The sequence below is a fragment of the Siphateles boraxobius genome, unplaced genomic scaffold (assembly GCF_051911475.1).
Source record: "Siphateles boraxobius isolate OS27281-9 unplaced genomic scaffold, OSU_SipBor_1 160, whole genome shotgun sequence".
NCBI classification, from domain to species: Eukaryota; Metazoa; Chordata; class Actinopteri; order Cypriniformes; family Leuciscidae; genus Siphateles; species Siphateles boraxobius.
The window spans coordinates 505,007-525,388 of record NW_027508767.1 but is presented as its reverse complement, the minus strand read 5'-3'; the positions used below and the strand labels follow the sequence as shown (position 1 = coordinate 525,388).

The 20,382-nt window shown below is 44.0% G+C and overlaps 1 protein-coding gene across 5 annotated transcripts in view; it reads right to left on the bottom strand.

Annotated features, from left to right (window-relative positions):
- ip6k1 (inositol hexakisphosphate kinase 1) overlaps positions 1-20,382 on the bottom strand; it is a 94,307-nt gene that overhangs the window by 69,385 nt on the left and 4,540 nt on the right. For 2 of the 5 annotated variants that reach the window (XM_077231968.1, XM_077231971.1), the window contains exon 1: positions 10,333-13,541. The exons of 2 other annotated variants lie outside the window; for them this stretch is intronic. In XM_077231968.1, the coding sequence (XP_077088083.1) occupies positions 10,333-10,377 (45 nt within the window). In that variant the 5' untranslated portion in view covers positions 10,378-13,541. Of the gene's footprint in view, positions 1-10,332; positions 13,542-20,382 lie in introns of those variants that run through there. One more of the 5 variants, XM_077231969.1, reaches the window with a different exon arrangement.

Here is a 20,382-nt window from a genome sequence, read left to right as displayed (position 1 = left end):
CCGAGGACTGGTTTGTCACAATAGACTTGAAGGGCGCGTACTTCCATGTATCTATCCATCCTCATCACAGGAGGTTCCTGAGGTTCGCTTTCGGGGGCGAAGCATACCAATATGCAGTACAATATATATATGCATACCAATATAATGGGGGCAGTCATGGCCTAATGGTAACAGAGTTGGACTGGTGACTCAAAGGTTGCTGGTTCAATTCCAGTACCGGCAGGAATATGACTGAGGTGTCCTTGAGCAAGGCACCTAACCCCCAATCGCTCCCCGGGCGCCACTCAAGGCTGCCCGCTGCTCCGGGTGTGTGTGTCCACGTTTGCAGTGTGTGTGTGTGTGTTCACTACTCACTACTCTGCTCCTAATGTGTGTGCACTTACTTGGATGGGTTAAATGCAGAGGTCAAATTCCAAGTATGGGTTACTATACTTGGCCATCACGTGTCACTTTCACTCTTTCACTCTTTCACTTTCACTTTCACTTTCACAATATCGGGTTCTTCCATTTGGCCTAGGTTTATCTCCCCGCACTTTTACAAAATGCGTGGATGCAGCTCTGGCTCCGTTGAGACTCCAGGGCATCCGCGTATTAAATTACATCGACGATTGATTGATTTTAGCTCAGTTAGAGCAGGTGGCAGTTCAGCATCGAGATGCTGTTCTGCCCCACATAAAGAGTTTGTGGTTGCGGCTAAACACCAAAAAGAGTGTGCTCCTCCCTGCTCAGAGGACCACTTTTCTAGGTGTAATTTGGGATTCGACCACAATGCAGGCACGCCTGTCTCCTGCTCGTATTTCTGCAATTCTCACAGCCGCAAAGAATGTGAAACTGGGCCAGTCACTCACTGTGAAACAGTTTCAGAGACTGTTGGGTCTCATGGCAGCTGCGTCCAACGTTATTACTTTTGGCCTTCTGTACATGAGACCCCTGCAGTGGTGGCTCAGGACCAAGGGGTTTTCTCCGAGGGGAAATCCGTTCCGCAAGATCAAGGTCACGCGGCTATGCCTTCGTGCGTTGGCCTTGTGGAAGAAACCTTGGTTCCTCGCCCAGGGCCCAGTGTTGGGGGCTCCTTGTCGACGCGTCACGCTTTCGACGGATGCTTCCCTCACGGGATGGGGGGCGGTCATGAGTGGCCGCTCGGCGCAAGGTCTTTGGCAGGACCATCAATGTTCCTGGCACATAAATTGTTTAGAGTTGATGGCGGTATTTCTAGCACTCAAATATTTCCTGCCAGACCTGAGAGGCCATCACGTGTTGGTCCGCACAGACAACACTTCGGTGGTCTCCTATATCAACCATCAGGGGGGTCTGAGGTCACGTCACCTTTGCAAATTGGCCCATCAGATCCTCCTATGGGCCCAGGGGAAGTTACTGTCGCTCAAGGCGGTATATATTCCGGGGCGTCAGAATCTGGGAGCAGATATTCTGTCGAGACAGGGGCTGAGGCCCGGGGAGTGGAGACTTCACCCAGAAGTGGGGGCCCTCTGAGGGGGCCAGGCTCAGGGAGACCGGTCTTTCGACCGATGTTGTAGAAACCATTCTTCAATCCAGAGCTCCTTCCACGAGAAGGCTGTATGCGCTAAAATGGAAACTTTTCACCACGTGGTGTGTTGAACGTCAGTTAGATCCTGTTAACTGCCCTGTTGGTTCAGTTCTTGATTTTCTGCAAGACCGTTTCTCGGCCAGGTTATCTCCTTCCACCCTAAAGGTTTACGTGGTGGCTATATCTGCCTACCACACCCCTCTGGGGGATACTTCTATTGGGAGAAACCCTCTAATTACTCGCTTTCTCTGGGGTACATTGAGGTTGAGACCTGCACTGCACGCTAGAGCACCGGCTTGGGACTTGGCCATTGTACTCGAGGGTCTGGCTTTAGCTCCCTTCGAGCCCATCGAGGAGGTTTCTGAAAAGTTCCTCACTCTAAAGACTTTATTTCTCCTTGCTATCTCATCTATCAAGAGAATTGGTGATTTACATGCTTTGTCGGTTGCTCCTTCATGTCTGGAATTTGCACCTGGTATGGTGAAGGCATTTCTCTACCACAGGCCGGGTTATATTCCTAAGGTCCCACTGAATGTGGCCCAATAGTGCTGCAGGCCTTCTATCCTCCACCCTTTAATACCCCTGACCAGGAACAGCTTAACCTGTTATGTCCAGTCCGGGCTTTAGATGCCTACGTTCACAGAGCTGCCCTGTGTGCGCAGGACCTCACACAGAATGGGCATTTGTCACTATGGCGTAGTGGGTATAGGGTTCCCACCGCGTCTCAAACGCAGCTCGAGTTCCCTTGAAAGGGAACGTCTCAGGTTACATATGTAACCCTGGTTCCCTGATAGGGAACGAGACGCTGCGTTTGCCTGCCATACTTCCTGCATGCCCTGATCGACTTGCTTCAGGTTTTTCAGAAGCTGTCGCGGTCTGATTTCAGGGTTGCTTTATAGTTTCCTGGTCTATGACGTCACCTATGTCGTAGCGGGCTTCCATTGGACTGATTTTACACGTGCTTCACGACGTAATCACGCAGAGCGTTCCCACCGCGTCCAGGGAACCAGGGTTACATACGTAACCTGAGACGTTTCACTTTGTAGTGTATTCTTGTAGTTTTAATAGGTTTTCAAAGTAACTTGAAAGTAAAGTAATTAGTAATCTGATTACTTTTTACATGCAGTAATCAGTACTGTAATCAAATTACAATTTTAAAGTAGTAATTAGTAATTTGTAGTGGATTACTTTTTTTGAGTAACTTACCCAACACTGGTGATGATGCATATCTTTGTGGAAATTGAGTCATTTTATTGCTTTCCATCACATTCAAGGACTTTGTACTATTAACTTTTAATGTGTTTTTCCCTGAATAAGTCAAAACAAGTCGAGCGCACTTTGTGCAGTGGTAAAGCACAGTGGTAAAACTGCTCATTGCCCTAGCTATTAGCCTGATGCAATAAGTTCTGATATTTTTGCAAAAATGAAAAGAGGGAAAATATTTTTGTTTGTTTGTTTAAAAGGGATTTTTGTAGAGCTTTATAACCAGACACACAATGCTTTTTTAGCAATACAAAGAGCAGATTCAGCGTGCAGTGGAGATTTGATGCTGTACAGATTCACTAAGCTAGGCTATATGCCAGAACTGAAGCACAGTCAGCTCTATCTGCTTCCACAGCGTGTGAGCTGGTGAAGTTGAACCAGAGCTAACCAAAGTCTACAAGATGCGCTGGGTACAGCGTGATGCACAATTCAGCACACATCTTTGGTGATGTTGGCTACCTGATTAGCATCCAGCAGTAAATCGAGTACTAAAACTAAAACAGAGGGCGCATGCAAACAAAAGAGCAATTCAGTCTTAGTGAAGAAATATTTCCTTTATTTAGTCAATAAAATAGACACACAAGTAATGTAATATTGAGAAATATTATCGATTTGACTGCACTGACATCATACGAGGACAAACACAAAGTGAAGTGAGCCGTATAATGACACGTCTTCTACAGACCCCTTTTCAGTTGATAAACATGGTGACGTTTTTGTGGGCGGAGCTTAGGTGGTGGCAGAACGATCCCTCTGGCCGCTTCCCTAATGTTAGTTTGCAAGTTTTGTTAGGTTGTTTTTAACAGTGACTCGAGAAAATCCGATTTTATCTTAATGTGCAAGGTCACTCACTGTCCAGGACCGCGATTGTTATTTGCAAAAGTTAATTTTAACGGACGGAACCAGATTGGCTGCCCCATAGCCGTTACACGCTCACTCAATGATGGACGATCTGACAGGATTAACGTTAACGCTAGGCTAACTCCGGTTGAGTGACCTGACTTCTACACCTATCCGATAGAGAAACTGAGGGCAAATAAATCTTTAGATGACTATAACTATGTGCTGAATGGTCACGTACAAGACTTGTGTGGTACGATCCGCAGTTCTGCCTAGCCAGCGCCAAGACGACGACAATGAAAGAGTGACATTACGGTGCAATTTTAACGATGTGAATATTTTCTAGAAATAAAAATTCCAGATACAGCATATTCATTTTTCATTGTTTCTTGCACCCAACAACACAACAAGATGACATTTAATAATAATAATAACAATTTAAGCTCGTTTTTATGTAGCCGAATCTGTGCTTGTTTGTATTGGCCGCCTGCAGTTTTCCCTTTGTTTTGCCTCCAGCTAGCGCCGTGACGTAACTGTGACGTCGGCTCGAAATTGTTCTATAGAGCTGCTTTACAGCTGCAACATTAAGAATAATTCCCTTTCAAGGGAACTTCGAGCTGCGTCAAACGCTGCGGGAACGCCCCTGCGTTGTGCGTCATGAAGCACGTATGGAATCAGCCCAATGGAGAGATGAAACGTCATAGGCGGGTGACGTCATCGACCAGGAAACTATAAAGCACCCCAAAAACACAAGCGCATTAGCTTCTGTGCTTTCAGTCGCGCTACATGTGAATCTGTCCCTGTGTGATATTGTCTGTCTTACATACCCTGCACCACACAAACAATTTATCCCTATATATATATATATTGAGAGATTATGGCGGACGAACAGCAGTTTAGAAAGTGTGTTCCTCCCTGCTCGCGTTATTTAACGAGCGGGGATACACATGATCTTTGTGTTGTTTGTTTGGGAGTTCAGCATGCCCAGTTTGCTCTCGAGGGAGCAGACTGTGAGCATTGCGAGCGTTTGCCGTTAAGGACGCTCCGCTCCCGCCGATCGCTCTTTGAGGAGAGCGGTTCGGTGCGCGCTCCCCGCGGTTCGGGTCCCGCTTCTGCCGAGGCAGAGCGGCGGCGCTTATCGTGGGGATCGCAGATGGATCTCACAGCGGGGTTTGAGACGGGCTCTGCCTTATCTCTCCCTTCACCTGTGAGATCCAGTGCCTCAGTCCCGGCGGTTTCTTCCGCTCGGGCTGAGGCACCAATGCTGCAGCTATCCAGTTCTGAGGAACTTGATGTTGTTAGTGTTGAGGGAGATGTGGAGGATTCGCCACCCCACACTCCTGAGAGTGATGAGCTTATGGAGGTGTTAACAAGAGCTGTTGAAAAACTTAATATTGAATGGCCAGTGACTAGACAGGAGTCTGTTTCTAAATCAAAGTTGGATGAGAGATTTTTGCCGTCACGTGTGCAGCCTCCACGCCGGTGCCTGCCGTTTTTCCATGATCTCCACACCGAGGTGTCGAAATCATGGAGAAAACCGGTGTCATATAGAGTGTTTAGTCCCCAGACTTCAACATACGCTAATATTATGGGAGCCAAGGCTCATGGTTATGGTGCTTTGCCTCGTGTGGAAGAGACGCTTGCGAGCCATCTCTCCCCCGAAGCAGCATCATCTTTTAAGGCACCGGCATTACCCACCAAGCCTTTAAGAAACACTTCGGCTTTGGTGGGTAAAGCATATTCGGCAGCAGGTCAGGCTGCGTCATGTCTGCATACTATGTCAATCTTGCAGGCATACCAGGCTGATCTGCTAAGGGACATGAGTGAGAGTGAGGAGGTCAGTACTGACGTAGTTCGCGAACTGCGTCAGGCTGCTGATTTATCCCTGCGTGCCACCATAGAATCGGCCAAATTAATGGGTCGTTCTATGGCAGCTCTGGTGGCCGCAGAAAGACATTTGTGGTTAAATCAGACTAATATTAAAGAGAGAGAAAAAGCTTTTCTTTTAGATGCTCCTCTTTCTCCCATGGGGTTGTTTGGTGATGCTGTGAATTCAGTTATCGATAAATTCCAAGAAGAAAAGAAACAAACTGCAGCTTTTAAAAAGTTTCTTCCCCTTAAAGTTCATGTCCCTGGGGCTGCTGGGCGGGAGCAGCCCCGGCCGTCTTCGAGCTCATCACATAGAGCGCAGCAGAGGCAGAGTGTCGCGTCTCGTGCTCCCCCTGCTGGACAGTGGGCTCAGCCGCGACACTCTCAGCCGAAGCCTTCTCCCAGTAGAACTGATCTGAGGACAGTTATATTGGCTAAGAAGGCTTCGGCTAAGAAGAAGTCCTGACGCCAAGCCGTTCAGGATGCTGAGGGTGGTCCCCACCGAGGCGGAAAGGTGTTCACCTCTTTTTACGGTGCCCATTCCTCCTCGGTGCCCTCAGGGGCTCGTTCTGCCAACCCCGCCTTTATGCCGGGGCACAGACGATCCCAGCGAGCGCTTTCCCGAGGGACGCTCGCTCCCTCTGAGGAGGGTCTCAGAGCGGTCAGACCAGTTGTTCCCTGCCGGTGCGCCGTTACAGGGCGCTGCGTCTGCTGCTCAAGTTACACCAGAGGCCAGTCTCGAGAGGCTGGTACCCTTAGTAGAATTTCTGGCAGAGTGGAAAAGCCTTCCAAAAATATCTCATTGGGTCCTGCAGACAGTAGAAAAGGGTTATGCTATCCAGTTCAGGTGTCGTCCACCAAAATTCAGAGGGGTTCTGCACACAGTGGTGGGCCCCGAGCAGGCTCTGGTATTGGAACAAGAGGTGAAAACGCTCCTTCAAAAAGAGGCTATAGAAGGGGTTCCTCCTCCCAGTTTGGAGTCAGGTTATTACAGCCGATATTTCATCGTTCCAAAGAAGGATGGGGGGTTGCGTCCAATTTTAGACCTGCGCATATTGAATCGCTCGGTAGGGAAGCTAAAATTCAAGATGCTCACTATCAAGCAGATCGTGTCTCAAATCAGGTCCGAGGACTGGTTTGTCACGATAGATCTGAAGGACGCATACTTCCATGTGTCCATCCTTCCACAACACAGGAAGTTCCTGAGGTTCGCCTTCGGGGGCGAGGCGTACCAGTACAGGGTTCTTCCGTTTGGCCTAGCTTTATCTCCCCGCACTTTCACGAAATGCATGGATGCAGCACTAGTGCCTCTGAGGCTTCAGGGCATTCGTATTCTCAATTACATCGACGATTGGTTGATTTTAGCTCAGACCGAGCAGATGGCGGTTCGGCATCGAGATGTCGTCCTCGCTCATATCAGAAAGTTGGGGTTGAGGCTGAACGCAAAGAAAAGTGTATTATCTCCTTCCCAGAAGACCACTTTTCTGGGTGTCGTTTGGGATTCGGTATCGATGCGGGCGCGACTCTCTCCGACCCGCATCGCTTCGATTCTCTCAGCTGTGAAACAAGTGAAGCTAGGCCAGCTACTCACTGTCAAGCAGTTTCAGAGACTGTTGGGTCTGATGGCAGCAGCGTCCAACGTTATACCTTGCGGCCTGTTGTACATGAGACCGCTACAGTGGTGGCTCAGGACCAAGGGATTCTCCCCGAGGGGAAATCCGCTCCGCACGTTCAAAGTCACGCGGCGCTGCCTTCGTGCTCTGGTCATGTGGAGAGAAACTTGGTTCCTATCCAAAGGTCCTGTGCTGGGGGCTCTTTGTCGTCGCATAACGCTAACGACGGATGCTTCCCTCACAGGGTGGGGGGCGGTCATGAGTGGTCGCCCAGCCCAAGGTCTGTGGCAGGATCATCATCTTTCGTGGCACATAAATTGTCTAGAGATGTTGGCTGTGTTTCAGGCTAGAAAAAGGACAACACGTCGGTGGTCTCTTATATAAATCATCAGGGGGGCCTGCGGTCTCGCCGGCTTTACAAGTTGGCCCGTCAGATCCTCCTGTGGTCCCAAGGGAAGCTACTATCTCTGAGAGCAATGTATCTCCCTGGGTATTTGAATGTGGTAGCAGACTCCCTGTCGAGGCAGGGGCCGAGGCCAGGGGAATGGAGACTCCACCCCGAGGTGGTGGAGCTCCTTTGGTTGAGTTTCGGTCGCGCCGAGGTGGACCTATTCGCTTCCAAGGAGACCACTCATTGTCATCGGTGGTTCTCCATCACTCTTCCAGCCCCCCTGGGGTTGGATGCTATGGTGCAGCCGTGGCCGAGGTCACGTCTGTACGCCTTTCCCCCGATTGCTCTGTTACCAGGAGTTCTGGAGAGGGTCCGCCGGGACGGGGTCAGTCTACTACTACTAGCCCCGTTCTGGCCGGCCCGAGTATGGTTTGCGGACCTGATTTCTCTCCTGGACGGTTCTCCTTTGGAGCTCCCGGTCAGGAGGGATCTACTCTCCCAGGCGGGGGGCACGATACTTCACCCCCGCCCAGAATTGTGGAAACTGTGGGCTTGGCCTCTGAGGGGGCCCAGCTCATAGACTCCGGTCTCTCAACCGAGGTTGTTGAGACCATTCTTAACTCCAGAGCTCCATCCACGAGGAAGCTTTATGCCTTGAAGTGGAAACTTTTCACTTCTTGGTGTGGAGAACACCTGCAGGACCCAGTTAACTGCCCAGTGGGTGCAGTGCTGGAATTCCTGCAGGAGCGCTTCTCCACAGGGTTATCCCCCTCCACACTAAAGGTGTATGTGGCGGCACTAGCTGCTTACCACGTCCCTTTCAGTGGAGTTTCTCTTGGGAGACACCCGCTTATAACTCGTTTCCTCCGTGGCACTTTGAGGCTGAGGCCAGCAGTTCGTACGAGGGTGCCGACTTGGGATCTGGCCATTGTATTAGAAGGTCTTTCCCTAGCTCCTTTTGAACCTATCGAAGAAGTTCCCGAGAAGTTTCTCACTTTTAAGACTATCTTTTTGCTTGCTATCTCTTCACTAAAAAGAATCGGAGATTTGCAGGCTCTGTCGGTTTCACCCTCGTGCCTGGAATTTGCACCTGGCATGGTTAAAGCTTTTCTGCATCCTAGACCAGGTTACGTTCCTAAGGTTCCTACTAATATTGTTAGACCTACGGTTCTGCAGGCTTTCTGTCCTCCTCCATTTATGTCATCGGACCAGGAGAAACTTAATTCACTCTGCCCTGTTAGGGCATTAGACGCTTATGTCCACAGAGCTGCCCTGTGGAGGAAATCAGAACAACTTTTTGTATGTTTCGGGCCACCCAGGAAAGGGTGTCCGGCGTCTAAACAGAGAATGAGCAAGTGGGTGGTTGAGGCTATCTCACTTGCTTATGAGTCGGCTGGCCAGCCTTCACCTTTGGTTGTCCGAGCTCACTCTACCAGGAGTATGGCTGCTTCTAAAGCTCTTTTGTCGGGGGTTTCCCTGAGTGATGTTTGTGATGCGGCTGGATGGTCTTCACCGCATACTTTTATTAAGTTCTATGACCTAGACTTAAGCTCTACCCCTGGGGCACAGGTGCTCTCGTCCTCTGTGCGCTAGTCTCACATGACGGTCATTTGGTCCTATGGCGACGTGGGTATTCGCGTTCCCGCAGCGTTTGACGCAGCTCGAAGTTCCCTTGAAAGGGAACGTCTCGGTTACGTATGTAACCCTAGTTCCCTGATAGGGAACGAGACGCTGCGTCGCTCCGCCATACTCCCGGCACTCCCGTTAGCGCTTCCTTCAAGCCTATCAGAAGCTAATGCGCTTGTGTTTTTGGGGTGCTTTATAGTTTCCTGGTCGATGACGTCACCCGCCTATGACGTTTCATCTCTCCATTGGGCTGATTCCATACGTGCTTCATGACGCACAACGCAGGGGCGTTCCCGCAGCGTTTGACGCAGCGTCTCGTTCCCTATCAGGGAACTAGGGTTACATACGTAACCGAGACGTTTCTGTTTATTACCATGAAGCTGCTTTAACTGGTATTGTATGAAGCGCTATACATAAATGTGACTTGACATGATGTTTCTTTTGCCTTTTTCAACAGTGGCAAGTAATGTAACAATTTAGTTTTGAACTAAAAATAAAACTAAACATTTAGACCTACAATCTTTTATCTAGCACATTAGCTACGAACTCCATGTTATATTCTAGATCAAAAGATGTGAGCATTATTAAAAAGTCATGTCTGCTCATTTGTGAGTTGTTATATTGTTACTTTATTTTTTTGTTTTCACACAGAACGTGCTTTTCAATTCTACTGCGCTACTTTTTCCATTATTTTTCAATGTAAACGCACTAGACAGACGTGTTTTACCGTTGCGCTTGTGTCTTTTGCAGCACCTCATGCATTATGCAGTTTTATAAAAACGCGGCGCACAAGTTAAAATAAGTTCAACTTTTAAGAAATGTCTCTTAAGACCGTGCATTGTTGTTGTTGGTTTTTTTGCTTCACTGACCTGCATTTTTATACCTTATACTTGCTTATTTTATTTATATTTAAATATTTAAGATGGCTTTTATGAGGACAAGACATTACACAGAATTGATGAATTATAAATCTTCAGTACCACCAGGACCAGCAAATGGGTTTTCAAACAAGTTTCCTGAACACAGGCCTGTCTGCCAGTGAACAACATGTGTTGTGAATGTAGTAGATTATAAACTGCAGCAAAAATGTCCAATCACATCTGATCACGCATAACACTACACAATCTCAGTGAGTAATCACATAGTGAGCCACTATTGTATTGTTCCATATAGCTTCTACTTACTGAATATGGGACTATGTCCAGAAGAAAAGCTGAGGATGTGTCCATTTAGGATCTGAGTCCAGTTTCCCCCAAGCATGCATCTTCCTGCACGCGTGAAAGTGTGTGTTAGATCCGGACAAGTCGCAATGGGATATTTCAGACAAACATATTACAGTACATCTCATTCCCAAACACACAGTAGCCGTTCAGTGTCTGGAAAAAAGACATCTGAAGGTCGGATCTGTTTGGACACAATAGTGGGAGTGGTTCAGGATGAGGGAGTAGATTGAGACAGAAGTCTGAGACAGACACAAGGAAAGACAGGTGACCCTCCTAATCTTCTTTGAATGGCCACCTGGGTGTTTGCAGGCAGGACTGGGTAGATTACAGCCTTACACCGACTGCATGCCATTATTCGGTTAATTTTAGCCCTCGACATGACTGGATTACAAGGACAAAGTATGAATCAGGGTTGCCATCAAAGGCTGGGAAGATTATTATGGATCTAAAGAAGACATGAGGGATCAGATCCACTCAAGCTGTTTTCGAGCGTTCACACCATAGCATGCAGCTCTGTTTGGGAAATATGATGCCAAAGAAGCTACAATTAACATGCAAAGATCTGGTGTTTAATGTTTAGTGGTTTAAGGATCACTGAATGGGCCAGTTGGACCAACTGTGTGTAAGTTACAACTCAGCCTAGTTTTGATGCCAAGGACACAAAGTTACAGCTTACGCACTACTGCACCATTAAACTTATTTGAAACATAACTCTATGTATTATAAAGCAAAAAATGTCGGAAGTCCAGCAGGGTCTGACATGGACCATGGATACATTTTACTCAGAAGGCTGGAGGGAGTGTAAAGCTTACATCCAACTTCTTAACATCCGGCTGGAGCACCCGGCCTCAGGAGAGCACTTCCCAAAAACACCCTGACCTAAAGTAGATCAGAGAGACCATTGGTGCCAATACTCTATAATCTATTTGAACTTATGATAGTTTTGAGGAATGCGGGCGGTATTGGAATCTCTAGGACCTCTTAAGAAGGCTGTCTGCCCTGCATATGAGTGTGTATAAAAATAGCCCTACGTGTCATTGACATATCGCTATTTTACGGCCAAATTACACAGGATGCAGGTCAGGAGTGTTTTGTAAAGAATTTGAGGGTGTAGGTGCCAAATATGCATTTTTATATTTAATTTGTATTATTATATACAAAGTCAATGCCTTGCAAAGTTTTCCAACAAAGTAAAAGCTTGACAGTTTAACTCTTGTTAAACCCTCAAGCTTTTTATGTTGGTGGAAAACTGCATGTGATGTGGACTGAGACACTTTCACATATAAAAAGAGGTTTAAATCCACTTTAAAGTTTATGTAAAAGTCATGGCAAAGACTGGAGGGCTGGAGCTCTTCATTTTGCTTTTAAAGTGCACCAGATTGATTGCATTAACAAGTCCATCCCCAATAGTCTGACAAAATCCTGTGGGAAACACTCTTAACCTACATTAGTTGTGGAGTGTACAATGTAGTCGTGAGTTACTTAGCTCTAAAGAAGATGACAGAAAGCAATTTTTGTACAGGTACATTTAAATTAGGGCTGTCAAAAATAATGCATTTATTTAATGTCACATGTTTAAAAATCGTGTTTCAAGCTCCGTCTGACAGCCTTTTTTTGATTCTGTCAGTAATGTGCTTGTCTTAATGATTAAGACCAGGTGTATGTCCAGAAATGAGTGTAAATACTTGCTATACTGACATTGTATAATATGAAAAAAATTATCAAATGTCATTGGAAACAGTCTGTTAGTGTGTTCAGTTAGAAGAATGTTTCAGATAGTCCCCGGTATTAACAACTTTAAGACTGAACTGAACACAAGTTTACAGACTGTTTCCAATGACTGGAGCAGATTTTAAACAACATTACTGAGTTCAGTAATATCCAGTTAAAAGTCAATGTCCATTAAACATCCAGGTTTTCAACACTGGGCTTCACATATGATTTTATAGCACCCAGATCCAAGTAATGGGCTCACAGGCGTCGCCAGGTCCAAATACCATTACTTCTGTTTTCTCTTCTTTGAACTTTAAAAATTTAAGGCCATCCAGGCTCTAACATCCTCAAGGCAGTCCAACAGTGGTGCTATGGCGCTTGAATCTTTCCGTTTCAAAGGCAGATAAAGTTGAAACGAGATGCCATATTTCCTAAAAAATAGGCCCTAAAGGTAGTAGCATAATGAGAATAGAATAGGATGGGCCTGAAATTAGCAAGAGTAGAGGTATCCAAATTTGATTTCTTGATCAATGGGTCCACTGTTGCATGTTTAAATTTTGAGGCCTATTTAGGCTATAATTTCTTAACTTTCGCGTTCAAGTGTTTAAAAAAAGTGTTTTTAAATGAGGAGAAACAATGTCTATGCAGCAGGCAGATGATTTCATTTTAACAATGATACCTCAAAACAGAGACTCAAACTGGTTAAAACACATAGTGGTGATAGATGGATCTGCAGATCTAACAGTAGATATCGTGTCCACACAAAAAATGTTAAGCAGTTAAGTTTCTCAACAGAAAACTCCAGACAAGTTGATTGAGGAGTGTTCAAAGCAGAATTAGCACTGAAGAGAACACAAGGCGTATGTGACTCGTTAGAAATAATATCTGAGAAGTACTCAGACTTTTCAGTTCTGACAGTCTCTTGATATTTGAGCAAGCTTTCCTTTAAAATGTCAAAGATACCGGCTGTAACCTATCCGTTTTTGTTACGTTGCGGCAAGGACGAAGTGGAGAGAGAATCCAAATGCAGCACTACTTTAATAAAACAAACAGGTAATCGACAGAACATGGAGCTCAGGACAGGAACACGGAACAGCTACAAGCAACACCAAACAACAAACGACCGACAAACCACAACTGAAACACAGAGGTATAAATTAGGGATGCTCCCATCGATCGGCCAGAGATTGGTAACGGCCAATATTCACATTTTATGACTCGATCGGTACTCACTATACTTGGCCGATCTCACAAACCGATCTCAACTTGATGACGTCAAAACGTGAGAAGGTACATGATGCGTGGGGACTTAAATGATTTGGCAGTCATGTCATCGCCTGTGTGGAATTACTATGATGTGTCGAGAAACAATGAAAAAAATGAGCTATTTGCCATGTATGTTTCAAAGGAATCTCACGTGGAGGAGCATTGTCCTCCAGAGAGATCGCCTTTCTGAAGAGTATTCGCTCGCTCAGTCCACATAGCGCCGCTCGCTCAGAACGCCCGCAGTGGTTAGGAAATATGTGAAATAAATTGTGCTGCCCGTGCACGATAAAGTTTTCTCTAGTTGACTAGAAGTAGTTCATTTAAATCATTAGTCTAATCGCATATTTATATTAATTTAATTACTGAAATATATATGGGAGAAAATACTAAACCATAATGACTGTTATCGTAATTTTGCCTATATTCCGCATATCAAGCGCATGCATAAAGCTTGCCACAAAGAACCGGCAAAAGTAATGTTTATGCAGCATGATAAATTTTAATTCTTTATTAATAAACTAGTGTTTTCTGGCTGCAAAGATACAGTTGGCGATGTTGACGCGATCTTCGCATGTAGTGAACGCGCCTATAGAGAGAAATGCACACTTCATACGGATCAGAGCCATTAGCCTACATAAGCAGAGAGTAACCCATTTCTTATCGATTTGAATGTTGTTGTTTAAAAAAAAAAAGAAGCATTTCAAGCTTTCTATACGTTCTCAGGTCTGTGAGGCAAAGTAGCTTATACGCCGAGTTTCGGTTCATTTATGAGACGCGCTCCAGTTCACGCGCTGGCGCCTCCGTGTCCTAATATATTGTCTGCTATATTTCGCTTCTTATTTATTAAATCCAGCCAATTGGTTGATGAAACATTGATTGAAATAAAGATACAATTTTAATAAAACGAAATTAAATTTAAAGAATGGCTTTCTACAAAACAAAACTTAATTAAGTGGTCAAAATCATGTCTAACCCATTCCAAATGTCTCCTGATATATTGGGCATCTTATGATCCTATCTTACCTTATCTCATGCGGTTCCTTTTTCATATCAGCGATCTTCGAATATTATTTTTGCTTGAAATGCCCACCCCTTCTAATAAGTAGCATCAAACTACTCCAATTTGTTCTTTTAGGAGTTTAAATTAAATTATTGTCCTGCTCAGACTTGGACAAGGTTTTAGTTACATAAGACTTCTCTATTTTAGGTGATTAAATGTTTATGTTGTCCTCCAAAGTTTACTATTGGACAATGTTTAATTTAACCTTGTGGGCTGCATCAGACTGCTCCATTTTGTTTGCATTTATCTCTGTCTTATATTAAGTATATTAAGCATCGGTATCGGTATCGGGATCTGTATTGGTATTGGTTTCGACCGATCAGCATGACAAAAAATTGGCTATCGGTATCGGCTGCAAAATCCTGATCAGAGCATCCCTAGTATAAATACACAAGCAGACAAGCTAAACAAGATAACAAGGGGGCGTGGTTAATCCGAGACACCTGTGGAGACAAATCAACAAGACAAGGAACACCTGTGGACAATAAGCAAACAAATAACAAAATGACAAGACTAGGGCTGCAACAACTAATCGATAAAATCGATTATAATCGATTATGAAAATCGTTGTCAACGAATGTCATTATCGATTAGTTGGTCTGCTTACGTCACGGGGAGCGTTTACTGGTACGCACACACACGCAAGGTCTCTCTCCCTCACGCGCTACACGGTTTGGAGCATAGACAGTAAAAGAAATGGACACAGCGACCTCGTTGATTTCAACAGAGAGAGTTGAAGCCGAACATGGGCACTCACTTCCTGATAGCCAAGCGTTCTGCGCAGGTTCAAACTGAGCTTGATGACGTAGATGTCACGTGAGCAACCTGACTGACAGTTGTAAATCTTCTAGTAGCTGTGCCAAGACAAATCTGAATCACCCATAGACAGTCACCCAACGTTAATCGTGCACAGAGACGGTGAAGCGCGACCTGCAGCAACTTTTGGTAAGTATTCTGATTAATTATTTTGTCATTTTGCTTAATATTTATTTATTTAAAATTTAACGTCAGTACGCCTGCGAGACTGTGCGAGCTTCTCCTCCTGTCTATACGGTAATGTCTCTATTGTGCGACATGAAGTCGCGTGGTTATGACGCAATTTTTAGCCTATTTTTACAAGAATGGCTTCTACGGGGCCATAACGTAAGATACAAAGTAATGGAGCCTTTTATACATTGTCGTGTTTCTTTAGAAATAAATAATGGACAAATGAAGTCTTTGGACGCCTCAGATGTAAAGTTATTCGCTGTCAAAGTGACGCCAAAATGAATGGGAGTCAATGGGATGCTAACAGCAGGTGATAGCCAGCTACAATGGCGGCCCCCGGAGGCAGCTTCAACTTCCGCCTGATGGATTACCCCCTTGGTTTGGAGCAGTCTCTTCTGTCTCGCATGCGCGCTCTTGCTTGCGCGCTCTAGATTTCGGGAGTTTGAACTAATTCGCGGGCATCAGGGAGCCGCAATCAATATGCGGGAGACTCCCGGGACTTCCGGGATGTCTGTATTTTGTCTCGAGCATCAGGTTGTGCAATCAGTTCGCTTGCAACGTAAGTGATGGATTAAAATAGCGCTACCGCAGAAATAGGTTAAATTAAAACGGTGTTTACAAAGTGAAGCATTAAATACAAAGGCAGTTAATAACAGCAGCAGTAAAATATTGTTTTTTAGTCACTGTACTCAGTGGTTTTCAGCGAATGCTTGTGCACTAATGCATAATTTCTCCTGTCCTTTACTCAAGACTGTTAGCTTGCTGGGTAACGTTACCTCCATTCCGTTCTCTTTTTATAGCATTTGTCTACTAAGTTTTAATTGTTTTTCAAACGCAATCTACTGCGGCTCTACATTCACACAATTGTTTTCAGTCTTTCTATATTTATTTAATCAATTTATCCTTATATTATATTCTTTTATATATTATATATATAATATATATTATATTCTTTATCCTTATATTCCTTATATATAATTAATTTTAAATAAAAATTAAATGAATTATATATTTTAGATGTTTTTAGTTCAGATATTCACATCTGAACAACATGTCTGTGTAAATTTGTTTTAACAAAAATTGTGTTAAAACATAATATGTTGGATATCATTTTTTTAACAATAATCATGTTTGTCAAGTCAACTTGCCATCAGCAATTATCATTAAAAACAATGCAAATATTGATATTAGTAAAACTCAATGTGTGGCTTTTGCACTTTTTAAAGTACACTTTTACACATAAATACCCTGATTTACGGTTTTATTTAGTTATAATAAAAAAAAAATCTAATTTAATTTCTATCCCATTAATCGATTAATCGAAAAAATTATCGTCCGATTAATCGATTATCAAAATAATCGTTAGTTGCAGCCCTAGACAAGACACATGGCAGGATCACATGACAAACAGGGAATCACGTGACAGACAAGACAAAACCCACACTGTGACAGTTTTCCACTGGCGTTTAGCTCTCCTACACTCATGTCTTTCAGCACGAGTGGTATCTTCAACTTTTGATTCACCACGAATAATCCTAAATGGAGCAACTGAATGGTATTTCAGTCAATACTATTAAAAGCATCAGAAAACAGTTCAACAGTTAAAGGGCTAAAGTAACGACAGTGCGGAGCTGGGACACTTGGTTTAGGATTACAAGAAAGATAAACTTAATAATACAGGCATGTGGTCAGACAGGGTAGCATCAAATACTTCAATATCACAAAGTCCACATAATAAAACCAGACCTCAAAGTGGACTTTGTGATATTGAAGTATTTGATGCTACCCTGTCTGACCACATGCCTGTATTATTAAGACTGAATCTAAAATATCTTAAACTGTGTTCCGAAGATGAATGGAGGTCTTACGGGCTTGGAACGACATGAGGGTGAGTCATTAATGACATCATTTTCATTTTTGGGTGAACTAACCCTTTAAATCACACCACTGGATAAAGTCGATCCAGCTCAGAAACATTGAGCTCAAAACTGGAGTTAGTAAGACGGCAAATGCCGGCAGTCAAATTGTTCTTTGAAGAAAGTCGCAACACCTCCTCTTCGCCCAGTAGATCTCGGAGAACTAAAATAAGTGCAGTCCAGCAGTGAAACCTCTGAAAAGAGCTTGACTCACCAACACTAATCCAGGTTTCAGTAACACATAGTAGATCTGGGCTATTGGAGGTTTTGTTGGCTAGCAGATCCAGCATTTACTATGGCTATCCTGACTGGAACAAAGTATTTTACTGTTGCGGGTTCCTGGTCCAGTGTTCAAATGCAAAAAGCAATCACTCCAACCTTTCGGGAACCTGGAACTCCTCATCCGAGCCGACCACCGATACCAACCAGGTACAGGATCCAAAGAACGCAGAACACGAAGATCAGCGTAGGGGAATACTGCTAGACGAGACCAGCGGGCCGTCACGCTCACCCCCAGGAGATGGGCACAGCGCTCGACAGAGGTAACAGGTGATCCATGTAGAAATGGAGAAGAAGTTTTCTGTCTGCCCAAATCAGAGATTACCATATTTTCTCTGGCAGATCTGATGTTGAGAAGTGCTTGGCGATCATACACCAGTAGAGAATCGGACCATTAAGTCCAAGAGACAGTAGGACAGTGGTTACCAACCTTTTTTTTGTCTGAGACCCCCTTTTTCCCCAAGAAAATATTTTAGGGCCCCCCTTCACATTTAATGATATTGTCGCTCTTGTAAGCTTGCAGCAAGGATGGCAAAATGTTTTGTTTTTAAACAAATTACTATAACCAGATGTCTATGCACAAATAATAGCGTATATTATTGAAAATATTATAACAAAAACATCAGTAGGCCATTTGTAATTTAAAAACGTAAGCCTAGGAATAGCCTATTAATTGGCCCTATTTGAACAAAAATATCAGTATTCAAACTGGTGTGTAGGGAAAAAATAATTAATATAGGCAATTACAAAATGACTGGTGTCTGGGAACTCGTTGGAAACCCCTTTTTTGGTCAGCCAGGGGATTGTGAATTAAAATAGCTAATGTAATATGATCGTTTGGTGCTCTAGAGATTAATAAACAAGCGTTTATTAACAGAATAATGCATCTTTCGGAAGAACATTGTAGCCGGAGCTTCTTCTTTCTGTAAATGTCTATGAGTCACGCAGGCCCTGGGCTACACCGCAGCGGTACGACCCGAACCAGTGTAAAATAGTCCCATCACACAGTGTGCACTCACTAGATGTGTTTTTGTTTGTTTTTTGCAAAGTGAGGGACATACTTGATAATGTTAGATTGCACATCGTTAACCCAACGATTACGATATTATCACAGACAATAAATATCGCAAACCCTTAATCCTTAGATTCACCAACTTGAAGTTTGAAAAACTAGCCTACTTCAATGGGCCAATTCTGTAAAAGCGGCTACAGGGCAGTGGCAGCGATTACTGAAACCCGAAGTAATGACCTGTGGAACGAGTGCCTGCAAACACACACTCCAGATGGCTCTGGAGCCGAGCCATAAAACACAATTAAACAGAGAGAATGCAAGGCTTGAATATTTGTCCATCTGATGCAGAAGCATAGGTCGTTTGATTTCAGGGGCACAGCGGATTAAGCAGATAATCAAACATCACGGTCATGGAAAGTATTGTCACTGTGTAATGCGCTGGCTTCCAACATCTATTCACGGGCCAACACAAATATGTGGGCTGAAGGTTGTGAAGCGGTTATTGAGATTCTCCAGCCCAAAATTACACTTGAAGTATCAGTGTGTTGTGTTGTGTTATCTGTCATCCATTACTTCCTCTCATGTGGTTCCAAAACTGTATGAATTTCTTTCTTTAGTGGATCTAAAAGGAGATGGGCCTATTTTGAGAAATGTCTCCAAAATATCTTCTTTTGTTTTCCACAGAAGAAAGAAAGTCATACAGGTTTAGAAGCACATTAGGGCAAGTAAATGACAGAATGACCATTCCTTTAAAGAACATTAAACAACACACTGATACTTCAAGTGTTCTCCTGTAGCACAAACCGCGTTGGCGTGGTTAATCTGAAACACCTGGCAAGACTAATAGACATGATAGGGAACTGCTAAACAAGAAAGGACAGGGGAACACAGACAGACATTACAAAAGTTTCTCTATATCGTTATCGTTATAGCTATGGTGTGAACTTTGCTATTCTTTAATATTGAGTGTTCATTGTTCATTGAGGAGTGCAACATGCTCGAAAAACAATAAGCAGAGTGAACTGCCATAACATCAATGAAAACCATTACTGCATGCTTCAACATGTATTGCATACATATATGTTATGCAATATATTAATATATAACATATATTATTAGGGGTGGGGGAAAAAATCGATTCTTAGATGCATCGCGATGCGGACGTGGACGATTCTGAATCGATTCACAAATGTCAAAAATCGATTTTCAACAAAAAAATTTTTTTTTTTTAGATTGTAGCCTATTTATAATGACGTAATATTGACGGAACGCAAAAGACGGAACTCTGCAGCGCGGAAGTGCAGTGCCCGGACCGTCTGTCTGTGGCGTGCGCACATAACAGAGACGCGATGGCTGAGCGCGAAATCCAAACACCCTCCTCGTTAAAAGCTGACGTGTGGAAATATTTTGGCTTCTATGAAGTTGAAGGGGGAAAGGAGCTGGACAAGAGCCACACTAGTTGTAAGCTTTGTAGAATAAAACTAAAATATTTCGGCAACACGACAAATATGAGAAGCCATATGACACGTTTCCACCCAGAGGAGGAAAAACACTCGGCTGTACCAGAGCCGTTTCTCTCTATGGCTCTGGGCTGTACCGGTGTTCAGACGATTTCTGCTGCCTTGTCGAAAAATGCTACCCAAACGCGAATCGATCATAGATAATGTTGATTCATTCTCTATTGTTTCCATAATGGTGTAAATCTCACAATATTATAACATCGTTATTTCATTTTAATCAGGGTAAGTGTATGGGGAGCATATTTGGATATTTTAAAT